Raw genomic sequence first — 19987 nt, forward strand, 5'->3', positions numbered from 1 at the left:
GGGGGGTCTGCAGGGGGCAGTCATGTACACAGTTCTCAGTATATTCTAACTTGAAGCGTCCCCATCACCATGGGAACGCTTCTGTGTTTAGAATATACTGTCAGATCTGAGTTTTCCGAAGTGAAAAATCAGATCTGAAATAAACAGTTATGCAAACGGATCCGTTCTGAACGGATGCAAGCGTTTGCATTATAGGAGCGGATCCGTCTGTGCAGACACCAGACGGATCCGCTCCTAACGCAAGTGTGAAAGTAGCCATAGAGATCTTTGCATGGGCTGAGAAGACAGGGAGAGTTTCAGGGCTTAAATAGGGGTCTCCCTTTTGTTCCTTAGTTTCGGATCAAGCCAGTCGGATCCTTATTTGTAACTTCTTGTTTTCTGTTACACCATCCGTGACAGTGCTATAAGCAATGCACCGCACAGACCTTTCACTTACCAGTAGGAGGAGCGCCCGGCCGGTCACAGACATCGCAGCTCGCAGGTAAGTATAATGCTTCTAAAAATTGCTAAGTAACCATGGCAACCAGGACTGCAGTAGCGTCCTGGTTGCCATGGTTACCGATCGGAGCCCCAGCGATTAAACTGGGACTCCAATCGGTACTCTCCGCTGCCACCAATGATAGGGGGGGGGAGATTTTAATTAAGAGGGGGAGGGAGGGGGGCCACTGGCCACCAATGAATCTACAGTACTACAGGGGAGGGAGGGGGGCTGCACTGGCCACCAATGAGTTAAATACAGTGAGGGGGGGAGGGGGGGTCTTCCAGGCAGCAGGGGGCAGTCATGTACACAGTTCTTTTAGTATATTCTAACTTAAAGCGTCCCCATCGCCATGGGAACGCCTCTGTGTTAGAATATACTGTCAGATCTGAGTTTCACGATCTAACTCAAATCCGATGGTATATTCTAACATAGAGGCGTTCCCATGGTGATGGGGATGCTTCAAGTTAAAATATACCATCGGATTGTAGAAAACTCTGATCCGATGGTATAAAAGGGACTCCTAACTTTACATTGAAAGTCAATGGGGGACGGATCCGTTTGCAATTGCACCATATTGTGTAAACGTCAAACGGATCCGTCCCCATAGACTTGCATTGTAATTCAGGACGGATCGTCCAAAAATCAAGGAAGACCCACGGACGAAAAAAAGGTCACGGATCACGGACCTACGGATCCCGTTTTTGCGGACCTTAAAATAAAACGGTCGTGTGCATGAGGCCTTAAGAAAAGGCTGCGGCACTCACTAGAGTGATATGGCCTGTTCAAACAGTTGACCACGGGGTGCTGGGAGTCCCCACCAATCAGACATGGATGACCTGTCTTGAGGAAAAGTCATCAATATTTTAATCCCGGAAAACCCCTTTAAACATGCCTTGAGCTACTAGTCCCTCTGTATAAGTATATATTGGATGGTCTTGAGTTATATGAAGTCAAAAGTAGGCACAATGATGGAAAGAGGACCCAAGAGGTGGGCACAGTGGATAGTGGAGCCAAAAATGGAATGGCATTATACATCTCAGAAGGTTGTAATTATTTCTTTACACTTACACATCATATTGTAGTGCTAGGCCACAGTTTGGCCGGTGACTACTGTAGAAACGATTTTCTAGGTCCAACTTAGTCTCACCAATCAAATCGTCTGACCCAATAAGGTCATGATCAAACACAGAAATTGTCAGTTCGGATTCTGCAGGGAATGAGATGGTCATTTCGAACACTCTGAAAAAAGTAAAAAGTAATTAAAAAAAAAATAGTCAGCAGGCAAACATACAACATTCTTCTGATGATAAGCAACTCCCCTAACAATGGAAATAGAAAATTAAGCTATTTCGGGTATATCCACTTGAGGCGTATTTGCTGCAGATTTTCTGCTATTAGAAATTCCACAATATTATACAGTAGGGGAACCTGTAGTGTTAAAAATCAGTGCGGATTCCACAGCATGACAATTTATGCTGCGAATTTCCACAGTGGATTTTACTCTTTGCAACGCATAGTGTCAAATCTATTTTGATAGTGAAGTCCATCTGATAGCTGCTGTGCTTGGTATTGCAGTTAAACCCCCAAGATGCTACTGTCCGCGCCAATGCCTTCTCAAGCAGCTGATAGGCGGGTGTTCCAGAACTCAGACCCCAGCTATCAGATACTAATGACCTATCCAGATGATAGGTCATCAGTAGAAAGGTCTAATTTACTTAAAGGGGTTGGCCACTATCCATGTATTTGCTACTACTGTGTGGGAGGCAGGGAAAAAGTTAATTTCCTAATATATGTCATTAAGCAGATCTGCCTTTTTTTTCTATAATCTGAAGCCATGCCCCCTGAACCCTCTCTGCCCTGCAGTCGAATCTGTCCATGGCTGCACGCGACATGGAAGAGCTGTTTCAGATCTATTGATGACATATTCTCAGGATAGGTCATCAGTATCTGATCAGTGGGGTCCTGACAACCGGTATCCCCGCCAGTCAACTATATGAAGACGAGGCAGTGCTCCATGCGAGCGCTGCTTCCTCTTCATTACACTGCTTGTCGTCTCGCAAGTGCAGTGAAATAAAAGCACTCACTCCATTCAGGTGACTGGAGCCAGTGCTTGTAATTATACTACGTCTCTGCTCCAGAGGAGACGACGCATAGTGTAATGACTAGGAACCGGCGCCTCCTCTTCAAACAGCTGATCAGCGGGGTGACACGTGTCGGACCCCTGCTGATCAGATATTGATGACCTATCTTGATGATTGGTCATGAATATATATGAAAGGACAACCCATTTAACCCCTTTATGACCAGGCCATTTTCCAATTTTTACTTTTGGCCTTCCCGGAGCCATAACTTTTATAATTTTCCATTCAAATAGCTGTATGAGGGCTTGTTTTTTTTGCAGAACAAAAAGTATTTTATATTGGCACCATGTACTTTTGAATTTGATGTGGTGTAAATGTGTAAAATCCAGATGGGGTGTAATGTAAAAAATAAATAAATAAATCTTCCACAGTATAATTACAGCGATACCACATTTGCAATTTTTTTCTTTTAATACTGAAAAAGATAATTTCCAAAAAAGATATTCTTTTCTTTGCATCTCCATCTTCTGATCCAAATTTCTGTTTTAGAATTTTGTCTACGTTGATGACCGAGGGCGCATTTTTTGCGTTGTGATCTGTAGTTTTATTATTTATACCACTTTGGAGTGTGTAGGTGAGTGGGTTTTTGATCACTTGTTATTATTATTATTTTTTTATGAAGCAATGAAAAAAAGTCAAATTGGCCATTTAGATTTTTATTTTTTTGTTATACCGTCCACCCTATGGGATACATATTTTGGTAGTGATAGCTTTTTTTTATAAGTGGCGGTGCCAAAGATAATTACAGTAATATTCTTACTTTATATTTATTTTTATATTTATTTTGGAGAAAGAGGGATGATTTTAATTTTAATATTTTAAAAAGCCTTCCTTATTTAAAAGCCCTCCTAGGGGATCTGAACATGCAATCTTTAGATCGCATCTCCTATAGACTGCTGTGAATTAGCATCTGCAGTCAAGTATGTGTGCCCTGCTCCTGTATTGCAGACAGCAAACATCCCATTGACTTGAATGGGTCTGCAATCTGCAAGATACAGAGTGGTATAGAGCAGAGGCACGGATCAGAAGCCCACAGAAGCACTACAAAGTGCTTCCAAAGGATTTCTCTCTGTGCTGGGTGTGGTTTTTCCTCCATCTGACAGAGAAGTTGGGTGTTAGGGAGCCGTCTAGGAGGCGGGCACGTCCGGAACGCGCACGCATCATCAGTGCATCCAGCGTCACCCGCGCTCCTGATAACACTATGTGTGCATCTATCTGCATTCATGCTAATGGTTTTATAGCTGAGCACCGAACTGATCACTCAGTGCTCGGCTGTGTAGTCTGTGTGGAGTCATGTGACGCTGGCCACGTCACATGACCCCTCTAGCTCCCTATTTAAACAGGCAATCTGCTGGCCACAGATTGCCTGTTATTTAGGTTCCACCTGCGATTGTGTCTTTCCTGGCGTACTTACCTTCTGCTGAATTCCTGACGATCCTCTGCCTGCTCCTTGTGTACTTTGCTGCTCTCCTGGTATTCTGACCCCGACCTCCTCCTGACGATCCTCTGCTGACTCCTTTGGTACTTCACGACTCTCCTGGTATTTATGACCCCGGCTTCTCCTGACTATTCTCTGCTTGCTCCATTTGTACTTTGTAGCTTTCCTGGTATTGACTAGGTCTGTTTACGTTCTGTTGTTTGTCTGTCATCCCTGCACTTATTCCAAGCTAGGGATTGCCGTCCAGTTGTCCCCTGTCATTAGGACTCGCGAGGCAAGTAGGCAGGGCCAGGGGTGAGGGTGGAGCGCAGTGGTCACTTCCGTCCCCCCTGTGTGTGTGTGTACGCGACTGTTACACTGGGGAGTCTCTGTGTTTTGGGAACTGTGAATTCGTGCCGTGCTAAAGGGCTGAGAGCCGCATGCTGGGAAACAGTCCCCTAAAGCCTGCTGTGGACTGCGGATGGAAAACTTCTAACCAGGTGAAGATTTTGTTCTATGGACATTGCATGATGTGAACAAACACCAAGACTGTGAATGGTCATTTAGTTTTTCCTTATGTGTGAATAAACACCGAACTGTTTAAGTTAAAGACTTTGTGATTGCCTCTATACTGCATCTGCTAGCCTGTCTACCAGAGCAAAAGCTCACAATACACACACACCCCCTAAACACCTATGTACATATCCACACACATGTATGTATTTTATATACAGTGAGGAACAGAAGTATTTGAACACCCTGCGATTTTGCAAGTTCTCCCACTTAGAAATCATGGAGGGGTCTGAAATTCACATTGTAGGTACATTCCCACTTTGAGAGACAGAATAAAAAAAAAAAATCAGGAAATCACATTGTATGATTTTTAAAGAGTTTATTTGTCTTGCACTGCTGAACATAATTATTTGAACACCTGAGTAACAGCAAGAATTCTGGCTCTCAAAGACCTGGTACTGTGCCTTTAAAAAGTCCACCTCTACTCCACTCATTAATCTAACTTAGTAGCACCTGTCTGAGCTCTTTAAAGACACCTGTCCACCCCACAGTCAGTCAGACTCCAACTACTACCATGGGCAAGACCAAAGAGCTGTCAAAAGACACCAGAGACAAAATTGTGGATCTTCACAAGGCTGGAAATGGCTACAGGGCAATTGCCAAGCAGCTTGGTGAAAATAGATCAACTGTTGGAGCAATTGTTAGAAAATGGAAGAGGCTAAAGACGACTGTCAGTCTCCCTCGGACTGGGGCTCCATGCAAGATGTCACCTCATGGGGTATCACTGATGATAAGAAAGGTTAGGAATCAGCCCAGAACTACAAGGGAGTAAATGACATGAAGAGAGCTGAGACCACAGTTTCAAAGGTCACTGTCGGTAGAACGCTACGCCGTCATGGTTTCAAATCATGCATTGTACGGAAGGTTCCCCTGCTCAAGTCATCACATGTCCAGGCCTGACTGAAGTTTGCCAATGACCATCTGGATGATCCAGAGGAGGTACGGGAGAAAGTCATGTGCTCAGATGAGACCAGAGTACAACTTTTTGGTCTAAACTTTACTCGTCATGTTTGGAGGAAAAAGGATGAGTTGCATCCCAAGAACACCATCCCTACTGTGAAGCATGGGGGTGGTAACATCATGCTTTGGGGGTGCTTTTCTGCAAAGAGGACAGGGCGACTGCACTGTATTAAGGAGAGAATGAATGGGACCATTTATTGTGAGATTTTGAGCAACAATCTCCTTCCGTTAGTCAGAGCATTGAAGATGGGTCGTGGCTGGGTCTTCCAACATGACAACGACCCGAAGCACACAGCCAGGATAACCAAGAAGTGGCTCCATAAAAAGCATATCAAGATTCTGGAGTGGCCTAGCCAGTCTCCAGACCTAAATCCAATAAAATATCTTTGGAGGGAGCTGAAACTCTGTGTTGCTCAGCGACAGCCCCAAAACCTGACAGATCTAGGGGAGATCTATGAGGAGGACTGGGCCAAAATCCCTGTTGCAGCATGTGCAAACCTGGTCAAGAACTACAGGAAACGTTTGACCTCTGTAATTAAACAAAGCCTTCTGTGCCAAATATTAACACTGATTTTCTCAGGTGTTCAAATACTTATGTTCAGCAGTGCAAGACAAATACATTCTTTAAAAATCATACAATGTGATTTCCTGATTTTTTTAATTTTTTATTCTGTCTCTCAGAGTGGGAATGCACCTACAATGTCAATTTCAGACCCCTCCATGATTTCTAAGTGGAAGAACTTGCAAAATCCCAGAGTGTTCAAATACTTCTGTTCATCACTGTATATCACATTGTGGGAAAAGCAGTAACCTTTATTCAATACTGGGAATGTAGGATTGCTATCATTATGTTGATTTCTCTGTGTAGTTATTTGAACTGATGAGATGACACCTGAGGTGCTGTTGTCACTATGGCATCACAAGTAGTGATGTGACTGCTCCTCTGAAGATGCTTGCTGTGATGCATGCTGGGATTTTTACTTAGTAGAAAAATTATATACACACAGTGTATCTGTCATGATACAAATACCTCTTGGCATTTAGTTAATTTCTGGGGCACTTTATTGTTTCTTATACTTATGGTGGCCAACCCCTTTAACAGGTTCACACCACAGGTCTTCTAGTTTTTCCGTGTCCTCCTTGTGTCACTTGATTCATATTTTAAGAATTAAGTGACTGTACCCATGACATTTTGTTGTACCATGACAATCTCATGTGATAAATGTATTTTTATGTATAAGTTGTATATTAGTGGCACCTTTAACTACGGTAAGTGTTACTTACTCTCCAAACACTGGGTTCAGTTGCTTCGGAATGTATCTTTCTTTGCTGTCCACTGTGTGTTCTCCCACTTTTACTATGACATATGGATCTGCCTTACCATTTGGATCAGCCGGGGCTAAATTAGTTGCCTATAATAAAACATTGAAGGTGTAATACACATTTTATAGTTATCTCTCTCGTCACAGTACTAGAATAGCATCTGTCCCATTGATGTAAATATATGAAGATTTCAGGTTGGAAAAACATAAGGTTCAAGGTTGATCCCAAACTTGGGCAGTTTGGGGGCTTCAAACTAGGAAAGGACAGTGGCTGTTCTGGGGTAAGAAACTAGGTAGGAGCAATTGTGTAGGTCCAATAATGGACACTGCTTAGATTGTAAGCTCTTATGGACAGGGAGCTTTTTTCTTTTGTCTCATGGTTTGGTCATTGATTTTGATTATTTTGCACTGTACTTTTTTGTTACTTGCTGAATATGTTGATGCTATATAAATAAAGATTATCATATTAGATCCTGGAGATTACTGAGGAGCCACTAAATAATGGGGATTATATCAATGGATCATAGTGAATTGGTTTTAGATTTCAGTAGATTTTAACCCCTTAAGGACTCAGCCCTATTTCACCTTAAGGACAAATTTTTGCAAATCTGACCAGTGTCACTTATGTGGTGATAACTTTAAAACGCTTTTCCTTATCCAGGCCATTCTGAGATTGTTTTTTCGTCACATATTGTACTTCATAACACTGGTAAAATGGAGTAAAAAAAATCATTTTTATTTATAAAAAAATACCAAATTTACCAAAATTTGGGAAACATTAGCAAATTTCCAAGTTTCAATTTCTCTACTTCTATAATACATAGTAATACCTCCAAAAATAGCTATTAGTTTACATTCCCCATATGTCTACTTCATGTTTGGATCATTTTGGGAATGCCATTTTATTTTTTGGGGACGTTACAAGGCTTAGAAGTTTAGATGCAAATCTTGAAAAATTTTTGAAATGTTCAAAAACCCACTTTTTAGGGACCAGTTCAGGTCTGAAGTCACTTTGTGAGGCTTACATAATAGAAACCACCTAAAAGTGGCCCCATTCTAGAAACTACACCCCTCAAGGTATTCAAAACTGATTTTACAAACATTATTAACCCTTTAGGTATTCCCCAAGAGTTGATGGCAAATGGAGATGAAATTTCAGAATTTAAATTTTTTGCCAAATTTTCAATTTTAATCCATTTTTTCCACTAGCAAAGCAAGGGTAAACAGCCAAAAAAAACTCTATGTTTATTGCCCTGACTCTGCGGTTTACAGCACCCCATATGTGGTCGTACACCACTGTACAGCCCCACGTCAGGGAGTAGAGGGAAAGGAACGCCGTGTGGTTTTTGGAAGGCAGATTTCGCTGGACTGGTTTATTTACACCATGTCCCATTTGAAGACCCCTGATGCATCCCTAGAGTAGAAAATCCAAAAACATGACCCCATTTTGGAAACTACGGGATAAGGTGGCAGTTTTTTTGGTACTATTTTAGGGTACATATGATTTTTGGTTGCTCTATATTGCACTTTTTGTGATGCAAAATAACAAAGAATAGAAATTCTGAAATTTCATCTCTATTTGCCATTGACTCTTGTGGAACACTTAAAGGGTTAACAAAGTTTGTAAAATCAGTTTTGAATACCTTGAGGGGTTTCGTTTCTTAAATGGGGTCACTTTTTGGAGTTTCTACTCTAGGGGTGCATCGGGGGGGCTTCAAATGGGACATGGTGTCAAAAAACAAGTCCAGCAAAAACTGCCTTCCAAAATCCATATGGCATTCCTTTCCTTCTGCGCCCGTACAGAGGTTTACGACCACATATGGGGTGTTTCTGTAAACGAAAGAATCAGGGCAATAAATATTGAGTTTTGTTTGGCTGTTAACCTTTGCTTTGTTACGGGAAAAAATTGATTAAAATGGAAAATTTTGTAAGATACAGGGCACTCAAGAGACCGTGACCAAGTGCTTGTAACAAATAACATTTTATTGATACTAAATCAAAATACGATAAAACCAAGTACAATATAGTGTGATAAAAAATAAATGCACAATTAGTACATGCTATATAGTAGTAATCACTCTATTCAAGCTAATTCGAAAGTCTGCTGCATATAGATAGTCATCAAGGCGGACGTCAATGTTGTAACCAGTATATTGATTGGTATCACAATCTCTAAAAGTTCAATCCAATAATTATGTGCAGTCTAAAAATGGATACCTGAGTGTAGTTGATGTAGACCAGAAATCAAATGTCCCGCACTTTGTTATCTATTTTATATATTTATTATATTACATATATATATATATATATATATATATATATATATATATTATATATTGATTATATTATTATATATACTACTAATTTTATTATAATACTGGTAGTTGATTGGTGGGCAATTATTATTATTTTTAGGTTGTGTGAATCATAATATGTCCTTGTTTAAATATCTGGAAGAAATATACATAAGCCGCATCACTAGCGCACAGCGCTCGGGTGTGTTTCTTTCCTTTTGTGAGATGTACAGATTTATTATATATCAACAGATATAAATCCAGAGTTAGAAGTAATGTTGAGCTTTAAAAAATTCTGCTCAAGTTTTGTTTTACCCAGCAAGACATATTCAATTTTATTGAGTGAGTGGTCTCAATTTTGCAGGAGCACCTATTGGTCTCTATTTTTCCTAGTGCGACATCCAATTATATAACTATCCTATTATTATCCACTCAAGATGTCTGCACAGGACACTATAGAAACCATAGACATTTGGGACCATGTGGAAAGTAAAAGATTAAAGGTTGAAAATTTTATGTTCAATAGTAATGAAAATAATGTGGATAACAATGTATTGGTGAAAAACACATTTAGGGAAATTGGAGAATCTATTGGTAAAGCAGTTGAGACAGAGATGGGAGATTAAAACATTGGGCAGATTTGTGTAATGTGACAAGGTCGCAAAAGGCTTGACCCTGACCAAATCACCAGCACAGGATCTCCATAGTCCCACATTTAATATAGAATGGGACAAACTGCTTCACCAACATTCCCTTTCCCTGGTTGAAATAATTATGAAAAAAAGGAAAGAGATGTTAAGTGAAGTAACAGATAGAATAAATGAGATGAAAAATGAAGTTAAAAATATGGACAGGAATTCATTTTTTAAAGATAAAGCAAAACAACAATTAGATCCTACCCAAGAAATTGTACGGATGATCTTGCCCTTTAGTGACGACTACAAGAAAATACGTCAAATTGTAGCAAAACATTGGCATTTGCTACAGAAGGACAAGATCATAGGTACATTAATACCACAAAATCCAAGAATTACGTTCTCAAAGGCCCCTAATTTAGGTTTAAAGGTGGCCCCTACAGTTAAGAGACAAGTAAACAAGGAGTCCACCATTTCAAGCTGGATGGGCCTACAAGGTTTTTTTAGATATGGTACTTGTGGTAACTGCAAAATAACATCCTTTCAAAAAAGAACTAATGAAGTAGTATCCACTAGTATCAACCATCGCCATATAATTAGGGACTGTTTGACATGTAATTCTGAAAATGTGATATATGGTATTGAATGTCCATGCAAACGACTATATATAGGCAGGACAAAAAGATCACTAAAAAAGCGAATTTCTGAACATATAAATAATATACGGAAGGGATTTGATAACCACTCATTGTCATACCATTTAAAAATTAGTCATAATCAAGACCCATCAGGGATGAAATTTTTTGCGATGGATAAAGAAGAAAAGGAGTGGAGAGGAGGAAACCACATAGAAAGGATGTCCAGACTTGAAACCAAGCAGATTTTTTAGCTTGATTCCCTGATCCCCAAGGGCTTGAACGCGGAATTCGAGCTCTTTGGATTTTTATAAATGTAGTGGGCACCCATGTGTCGACGACCAACTGCGTGTTTTTTTATATATTGCACTCGGTTTCTCCTCTACACATGGGTCTCCACTTACACGCAGCCCTCAAGCCGAGATAAGGAATTGATACATAACATTTATCATTCATTATGGAAATTATTATTTTATAATGTCATTCATTCAGAATTGTATATTGTATATTTTTATACAGAGCATCCCTATTTTAATAGTATAAATAGGTTATATGTATAACGCACGTGTGATTATAAATGTGCATATGTCTCCGAATTTTATCTATTTTATATATTTATTATATTATATATATATATATATATATATATATATTTTATATATCTTATATATTGATTATATTATTATATATACTACTCATTTTATTATAATACTGGTAGTTGATTGGTGGGCAATTATTATTATTTTTAGGTTGTGTGAATCATAATAGGTCCTTGTTTAAATATCTGGAAGAAATATACATAAGCCGCATCACTAGCGCACAGCGCTCAGGTGCGTTTCTTTCCTTTTGTCAGATGTACAGATTTATTATATATCAACAGATATAAATCCAGAATTAGGAGTAATGTTGAGCTTTAAAAAATTCTGCTCAAGTTTTGTTTTACCCAGCAAGACATTGCGAAAGAGTCAATACTAATGAAGTACACCTGAGTAATTAACGAACCAGACCTGACGTTGAAACAATGACCAATGAAACCACATAAGTTTGAGTATAAAGGAGGGGTATTGGAAGGGGTGAAGCATACCACTGAGGAAGGGGCATATAGCTAGACCCCGAAACGCGTCTGGTGCGACACCCCCCTAAAGATCCAAGTACCGAAGACTGACCAATTCACAGAGCAGAGGTGGACCTCTACAGACGAAATTCTCCGTCACTATACTATTGCGGAATTTCTATTTGAAAGCGGAGGTCTACAGGCTTGTATAGCGAATTATAGAGCCACCTGCAATCTCCTGATTTTACATCTGCTTCGGCTGGACGCCGCTACTTACATCTGCTTCGGCTGGACGCCGCTGCAACAAAGTGCGGGACATTTGATTTCTGGTCTACATCAACTACACTTAGGTATCCATTTTTAGACTGCACATAATTATTGGATTGAACTTTTAGTGATTGTGATATCAATCAATATACTGGTCACAACATTGACGTCCGCCTTGATGACTATCTATATGCAGCAGACTTTTGAATTAGCTTGAATAGAGTGATTACTACTATATAGCATGTACTAATTGTGCATTTATTTTTTATCACACTATATTGTACTTGGTTTTATCGTATTTTGATTTAGTATCAATAAAATGTTATTTGTTACAACCACTTGGTCACGGTCTCTTGAGTGCCCTGTATCTTACATAATTTTTATATTTAATTTTATTGAGTGAGTGGTCTCAATTTTACAGGAGCACCTATTGGTCTCTATTTTTCCTAGTGCGACATCCAATTATATAACTGAAATGGAAAATTTTCCAAAAAATACCTGTTTTGGCACCGTTTTAACTTTTTATTATTTACAACGTTCATCTGACAGATTAGATCATGTGCTATTTTTATAGAGCAGGTTGTTACGGATGCAGGGATACCTAATATGTTTACGTTTTTAAATTTATTTAAGTTTTACACAATAATATCATTTTTTAAACCCCCAAAACTTTTTTTCGTGTTTCCATAGTCTGAGAGCCATAGTTTTTTAGTGGCAAATTTTTTGCGGGATGAGACGACTGTTTGAATGGTACTATTTTGGCGTACATATGACTTTTTTGATCACTTTTATTACCTTTTTTGGGTCACGGACCGCAGGGATCAGAAACTTGCATAAACGCTACAAACCGTAGGTCTGAATTGACCTGCGGTTTGTATCAATCGGCAATGCGGTGGGGGGGGGTCACAGGACCCCCCTAGGCATTGTCACAGGGTGCCTGCTGAATGATTTCAACAGGCACCCTGTTCCGATCACTGCCGGCCGGTATGCCCTGGGTCCTTAAGGACTTAGCAAACATGGCGTACCGGTACGTCCTAAGTCCTTAAGGGGAGCCATGTTCCCCCCCCCCCCCAAAAAAAAGAACAGGCAAACTACAGATTTGACAGTCATTTTTAAGCTTTTTTAATTCTTGACTGTTTACTAATGAGCATTATCAACTGGTGACAGAGACCCTGATTGAACCGTAGGCGCACTGTCTTCTATTGACCCAGTTTTTTTTTTTAAGGGCACCCGTCAGCAGATTTGTACCTATAAAACTGGCTGATCTGTTTCATGTGCGCTTGGCAGCAGAAGGTATCTGTGTCGGTCCCATGTTCATATGTGCCCGCATTGCTGAGAAAAGTGATGTTTTAATATATGCAAATGGCTTGCCCTTTTAATCAGTGTATTTGTAGGGAAGCATAAAACCGGTGAGAGATTCACTTTAAAATGATGTAAGTGAGGCAGTCATATATATTTTGCTTTGCATATTCACTATTAAAGAGGACCTTTTACTGCTTCTGACACGCCTGTTTTAATAGCTACATGCATTCCCCATGTAATAACAATTCTGGAGTTATGAAAAAATTGCTATCAGTCTGGTAAGGGTACAGGGGGATGGTAACCAGTTGGGGGGTGTCCCTGCATGGACTCACTCTATCCAATCAGTGCTGCTATTTTCAGACTGTGCAGGTGCAGACACCCAACTGGTTACCTCCCCTCTGTACCCTTACTGCAGACTGCTAGCAATTCATCAATAACATCTAGTAGAAATAATAAAGGAATGGAACAACATAGAATCAGAAGAACAGATGCTCCAGAACTGTTATTACATGGGGAATGCAGGCGAGTCAGGAGAGGGGACAGGTCATCTTTAATTGTATATTTACAGTTATTTATAATGAATGAGGGTCCACATAAACCCCACCTATATAAGTGTACTCACTTTGACAATGTAAATTCTCACAAGCACTTTCACTGGCCGGTTCCTCGGCACACCTCTCATTATCTGGAACTCGTCAGTGGCCTCACTTGAAGGGTAGATATAGAAGGAACCCTACAAAACACTTTTTGAGGTAAAAAAGATCTTATATTTCACAACCAGTAATATATTGACTGACAGCAAAACGCACCTTGTACTTTCCCATGAAGTTATCATCGTCGTTACCATCGTCATCATCCAATGCCTTGCCCCGCTTCAGAATAAATGTATGGAGCCAGTCTTCAAAATTATCAAATTCATTTTCAAGTTCTCCTTTATAAATCTGCAGAACATTGTTCTGGGTTAGCTCATGAGAATTTACAGATTTACAATGCATATAAACCAATGTATGTAGGGAAATTAATAAGACTTCATTTCTGATGTACAATGATCTCCCAGGTTCAAATGGTTTTCATGTTACATACAGTATACAACTGTTCAATAATAAAACAATAGGCAAGTAGTAGCAAAAGGTTCACGAAATACCAGTCACATCAATGCAATTACTCAAACATACCTTTAAAGTGGAAATTACTTTCCTCTTTGGTTTCACAATCTCTACTGCTATTTCTTCCTTCCCTGCAGCATCTAAGGTGTGGATATTCACTCCATCTAAATACAAGATTCATGTATTATTATGTGAGATATTGTGCAATTACACACGTCATAAGACATCCTTTCATTTCTACAAATCTAGATCTGATGACGGGTCCAAGGGAATTCTCATGAATGACTTTACTTTTCAGCACAAAATATTAATGCTTTATACTGTACCATCATGTCTATGAATATTTCTAATATTTAAAGCCTCTAAATTAATAAATTATTAATCAAATGGGTTTTCCTATGCTTAGATATTGATGGCCTATCTATCAATAACAGATCAGTGGGCATCTAACACCCAACAACCCCACTGATCAGCTGTTTTGGGTAGTCACTGGTGCCAAAAACTATACAGTGGATGGCTGGGCAGCGGTACTGCAGTTAGTTCCCATTCACGTGCTGGAAACCACAAAGTAGATGGAGCCTTCTGCTCCACAGCTGATCAGTGGCAGTGCTGGTTGTTGGCTGCCCACCTATTTGATATTGATGACTTAACTTGTGGATTGGCCATGAATATCTACACTTGCAATATAAATGATACCGCGCACAGGATTTGTACATAAAATATAGTAAAGTCGAAGGCGGGTAGAGAAGAATGTGATTGCTTATGTACCTTATAGCTTGTCTTCCCCACAGTAACCCCACACGATTCTAGAGCGTTCACTTTCCAAAACAGCGCTTCTGTGCTGGAATTCATGTCTTCTTGTTGCGAGTCCAGGCTCTCACCACTAGTAGGTAAGTTTTTCAGGTTAACAGCGTGCTCCCCGGCTGTTGACATGAAACTGTCTAAAAAGGAGTAGGCTAGTTGCGCTTTCTCAAAGCACTAGTGATGTCACTCCTGCAGCTACGGAGTGCTGCAGGTGCCAAAAAACCTCCAACGCGTTTCGGACAGATGATGTCCTTTCTTCAGGGAGTAGTACAGGGCTCTTCTAGTGCTTCCTATTTATGCGCTCCATAGGTACTCCTTTTTAACCCCTACAGTTCAGCCCTACTCAAACACAAAGAGCTCTATTTCAGCATTTAGGCCGTTTGGTATTAAGGAATCCATATTAAAAATAATTTTCCCATTATTTTTTTCTCTGTAATGACATGACAAAGGATGTCTTTCATATTTTCGCTGTATGTTATATACATGCTCCCCTATCGTTTTCTTCAGTTGTCTGTTTTGGAAAGTGAACGCTGTAGAATCGCGTGGTATGGCGGGGAAGATAAGCTATAAGGTACATCAGCAATCGCATTCTTCTCTACCCGCCTCCCACTTTACTATATTTTATTCCAGGTACAAATCCTGTGCGCGGTATCATTTATATTGCAAGTCAGTTCATTTATTTAGCAGCAGTGTTGCGGTGCTGCTGCGATACTGCAGCCCAACTTTGTGAGGCACAAAGCTAAGCTCTATTGTAGCAATTAATCACGGTACCACGCACCAATATCTATACTTGACTGCTCAGCTCCCCCCTCCTCTGTAACCTGCTTATGACAGCTTGCATATAACCTGTTAAAGTGAACCTGTCACATACAAGGTTTATGACTCTATGCAACAGGTTAGGAGAATAAAGAGAATAACTCTTCGAAATATATTTAAAGAAGAACTCCCACAAAAAAATGTATTCTCTGACCTGCTAGAAAGGTACATGATGTAATGTGTAGTGAAGGTAATCTTCTTACCAATGTCTGTATTCGTGAGTTATCCCCTCCCTTCTGCTTCTCAGCTGTGTCATGTGACCAGCAATCAGACTTTCCAAATATTACAATATCTTATGTGTGGATAGACTTCCTGTCCTGTGTCTGTTGGAGATTAGAGAGTTGGTCACATGACACAGCTGAGAATTAGAAGGGGGATATCTCACAAATACAGTCACTGATGAGAAGATTACATTCACTACAATTTACATCATGTACCTTTTTAACAGGTCAGAGAATAAAAATGTTTGCGGGAGTAGTTCTTTAATACAGAGTTAGATTAAGTTTGCCTTTTGCTAAAGTATTTAGTTTCTTTTTGCAATTCTTGCTATCCCACCCACCCACTCCCTGACCCAGAAGTTAATTTACCTCCACCTTCTTCATTTTCATCTTCTTCACCTTCTTCATCGTCTTCAGGAGCATCCACCTAAAATAAAGTAATAGTTGAATAATCATCTCACTGTACAGTGTATTTTAAATGGGGCATCAAATCTTGACCAAATAAAAAAAAGATAAAAAATCCTCTGACGCAAGTTTTTTTGGTGAATTGATTTAAATAGGAATTTGAGAAAATATGTAGGTGTTCCGCCTTATAGTAGGGCTGGGAAACACTGAACTAGAAAGAAGGGTATTGCCATCACTACATCGATTTACACCTGCCTCTACTATTTTTATGTTCTTGAAGAACTGTAGTAATAAAATTGTTGAACTGGAGAACTGTTGGCCAACTAGGTGTCACGCTCTAGTGTGTGTGTGGGGGGGGAGCCCTACACCGAACATAGGAGGGAAAGGAAAAAGGAAATAACGCCTGAAAACTAGGGAAGGAAGATTGACACCTCCTAGTGAAAACCCTAATCAAAGCCCTGACTGACTACCAGTATGAACAGACCCCAGAGGTAGGTGAGTTCATACACAGGAGTACCTAAAGTCCTATCTAACCCTAAATGACCCTGGTACTAATGACAGGAAAGAGACATCCTGTTACTCTAAAAGGAAGGATGAATGGGAGTCTCCCTAAGGCCTAATGCAAAAGAATTAAAGAAATGCAACACACAGAAAAGCCAAAATACGAAGGGAAAGGTAACACGTGACTTCAAAGAAGCTATGGCAGCACCATGTACTCAGCCGAGATCCAAACACCAGCTATCCACAGGTCCAACTGAAGCTATAAACCGCACAGCATTGTGGGAGAAACAACTATAAATAGGCAAAGGAAAATGACCACAATGGGAACACCTGGAGGTTAAGGGTGTGGCCAGTACTAGAAACACAGACGCCTATTGATCAACAAGGTAAACATGTCAAATGAAACCATGTGTTGCCAGTCTCAAAGATCTCTTGGCACTCACTGTCACGGGGACGTCCGTATGTCTCGGTACGTCCGTGACACTAAAGCTGATTTCAAGACATCACTTTTCCAGTTCTATAGGACAGATGCATTCAGTCTGCTTCAGTTAAGGATTGCTTGTGGTGGGATTGCCTTAAATGATTAATTTTTAAGATATTCCTCCTAATAATATAGTAAAAGGAAATGCACATACATTGTCTGTTAATACTTTCATAGATTCATAGTATTTTGACCACCAGTCCAGCTCTTCAGGGTCCAGACACTCTTCCTCTAGTTCTTCATCTTTAGTAACTGTTTTTCCTAAGCTCTTCAAAGGGTCCTGAAATATATAGGCATCCAATATGTAGCTAAAATTAGCATGTAATACATAATGTATTGTACTGGGATGAGATGAAATAGGCATTAAGCAGCATTTTGATTGCCCCAACACTATATTTGCTGTTTTTATACATGTTTTTTAAATACGTTCATGTTACATAGTTAATACGGTTGAAAAAAAGACATATGTGCATCAAGGTCAACCAAGGGATAGGTGGGGATGCGAATCCCAAAATAAATTGAGACTCTGATTTCTACACATTTTCATAAGCATTAATGTTTTTTACTTTTAAGAATTTGTCTAAACCCTTTTTCAAACTGTCTACTGTTCCTGCTGTGACCACATCCTGAGGAAGTCTATTCCACAGCTTCACAGTTCTTACAGTAAAGAAGCTTTGACACTTCCGGAGATTGAACTTTTTCCTCTCCAATCGGAGGCAGTGCCTCCTTGTCTTTTGAGCGCATTTTACATGGAACAGCTTTTCACTGTATTTTTGTATGGCCCATTTATATATTTGTATAGGTTAATCATGTCCCCTCTTAGACGTCTTTTCTCTAGACTAAATAAATTTAATTCTTCTAATCTTTCTTCATAACTAAGACCCTCCATTACTCTTATCAGTTTAGTCGCTCTCCTATGTACTTTTTCCAGCTGCACTGCGTCCTTTCTATGTACTGGTGCCCAGAACTGAACTGGAACTCATTCCAGATGAGGCCTGACCAATACTGTAAAGTGGTAATATTACATCCCTGCCCTGCGAGTCCATGCCTCGTTTAATGCATGACAATATCCTGGTAGCCTTAGAAACAGCTGATTGACATTGTATGCTGTAATTTAATCTACCATCCATAAGGACACCTAAATCCTTCTCTATAAGTAACTCTCCCAGTGCTACATCACCTAGGACAAATGAAGCACAGAGAATATTACTACCAAGATGCATAACTTTACATTTATCCACATTGAACCTCATTTGCCAAGTTGATGGCCAATCACTCAGAGTGTTCAAGTCAGCTTGTAGTGTGTGGACATCTTCCATAGACTATACAGTTCTACACAGCTTAGTGTCATCTGCAAAAATAGATATGGTGCTATTAATCCCCTCCTCAATATCATTAATAAATAAATTAAATAATAAAGGGCCCAGCACTGAACCTTGGGGTACACCACCTATAACCCGGGACCATTCAAAATAGGAATCATTGGCCACAACTCTCTGGACACGGTCCTTTAGCTAGTTTTCAATCCAATTACAAACTATACTTTCCAAGCCTATAGACCTTACTTTACCTATTAAGCGTCTGAGGGACAGTATCAAAAGCCTTTGCAAAATCCAGAAACACTACATCCACAGCCGCCCCTCTGTCCAGGCAACTACTAACCTCCTCATAAAAACAAATCAGGTTAGTCTACTTTCACACTCGAGTTTTGGCTTTCCGTTTGTGAGATCCGTTCAGGGCTCTCAGAAGCGGTCCAAAACGGATCAGTTTGGCCCTAATGCATTCTGAATGGAAAAGGATCCGCTCAGAATGCATCAGTTCAGTCTCCATTCCGCTTTGGAGACGGACACCAAAACACTGCTTGCAGCGTTTTGGTGTCCGTCTGATGAAACTGAGCCAAACAGATCCATCCTGGCACACAATGTAAGTCAATGGGGACGAATCCGTTTTCACTGACACAATCTGGCACAATAAAAAAAAAGGTCCGTCCTCCATTGACTTTCGAAGATGTTCAAGACGGATCCGTTTTGGCTATGTAAAAGATAATACAAATGGATCAGTTCATGACGGATGCAGACGGTTGTATTATCTGAACGGATCCGTCCATGAAAGATCCGCACAAAACGCGAGTGTAAAAGTAACCTTAGTCTGACAACCTATGTCCTTGGTAAACCCATGCTGATTATCACTTATAATATTATATACTGTATATAGTCCCTTAAGAGTCCTTCAAACATTTTTCCCACAACAGAAGTTAAACTAACTGGTCTATAATTACCTGTGGAGGACCTTGATCCTTTTTTGAATATGGGCACCACATTTGCCTTGCGCCAATCACTTGGCACCGTGCCAGTACCTAGAGAATCTTTAAAAATTATAAACAGGGGCCCAGCAATGACTGATCTAAGCTCTTTAAGCACTCTTGGGTGTAATCCATCTGAACCCGGAGTCTTGTTCACATTTACCCTATTTAACTTCTCTTGGACCATATCTACAGTTAGCCAATTGAGTATATCACTGGATGTGCTAACAGCCCCAGCACCACAGATATCACTATTTAGGAACTCTGCCTTTT

At 40.0% G+C, this 19987-nt stretch overlaps 1 protein-coding gene across 1 annotated transcript in view; it reads right to left on the reverse strand.

Annotated features, from left to right (window-relative positions):
- The window catches only part of LOC122941984 (fer-1-like protein 4), a 196319-nt gene that overhangs the window by 42712 nt on the left and 133620 nt on the right, over positions 1-19987 (reverse strand). The window contains 7 exon segments of the mRNA XM_044299480.1: positions 1550-1720; positions 6857-6984; positions 13704-13814; positions 13891-14022; positions 14257-14351; positions 16395-16452; positions 17567-17692. Coding sequence (XP_044155415.1) covers positions 1550-1720; positions 6857-6984; positions 13704-13814; positions 13891-14022; positions 14257-14351; positions 16395-16452; positions 17567-17692 — 821 coding nt within the window.

Source organism: Bufo gargarizans, chromosome 6 (genome assembly GCF_014858855.1).
Source record: "Bufo gargarizans isolate SCDJY-AF-19 chromosome 6, ASM1485885v1, whole genome shotgun sequence".
NCBI classification, from domain to species: domain Eukaryota; kingdom Metazoa; phylum Chordata; class Amphibia; order Anura; family Bufonidae; genus Bufo; species Bufo gargarizans.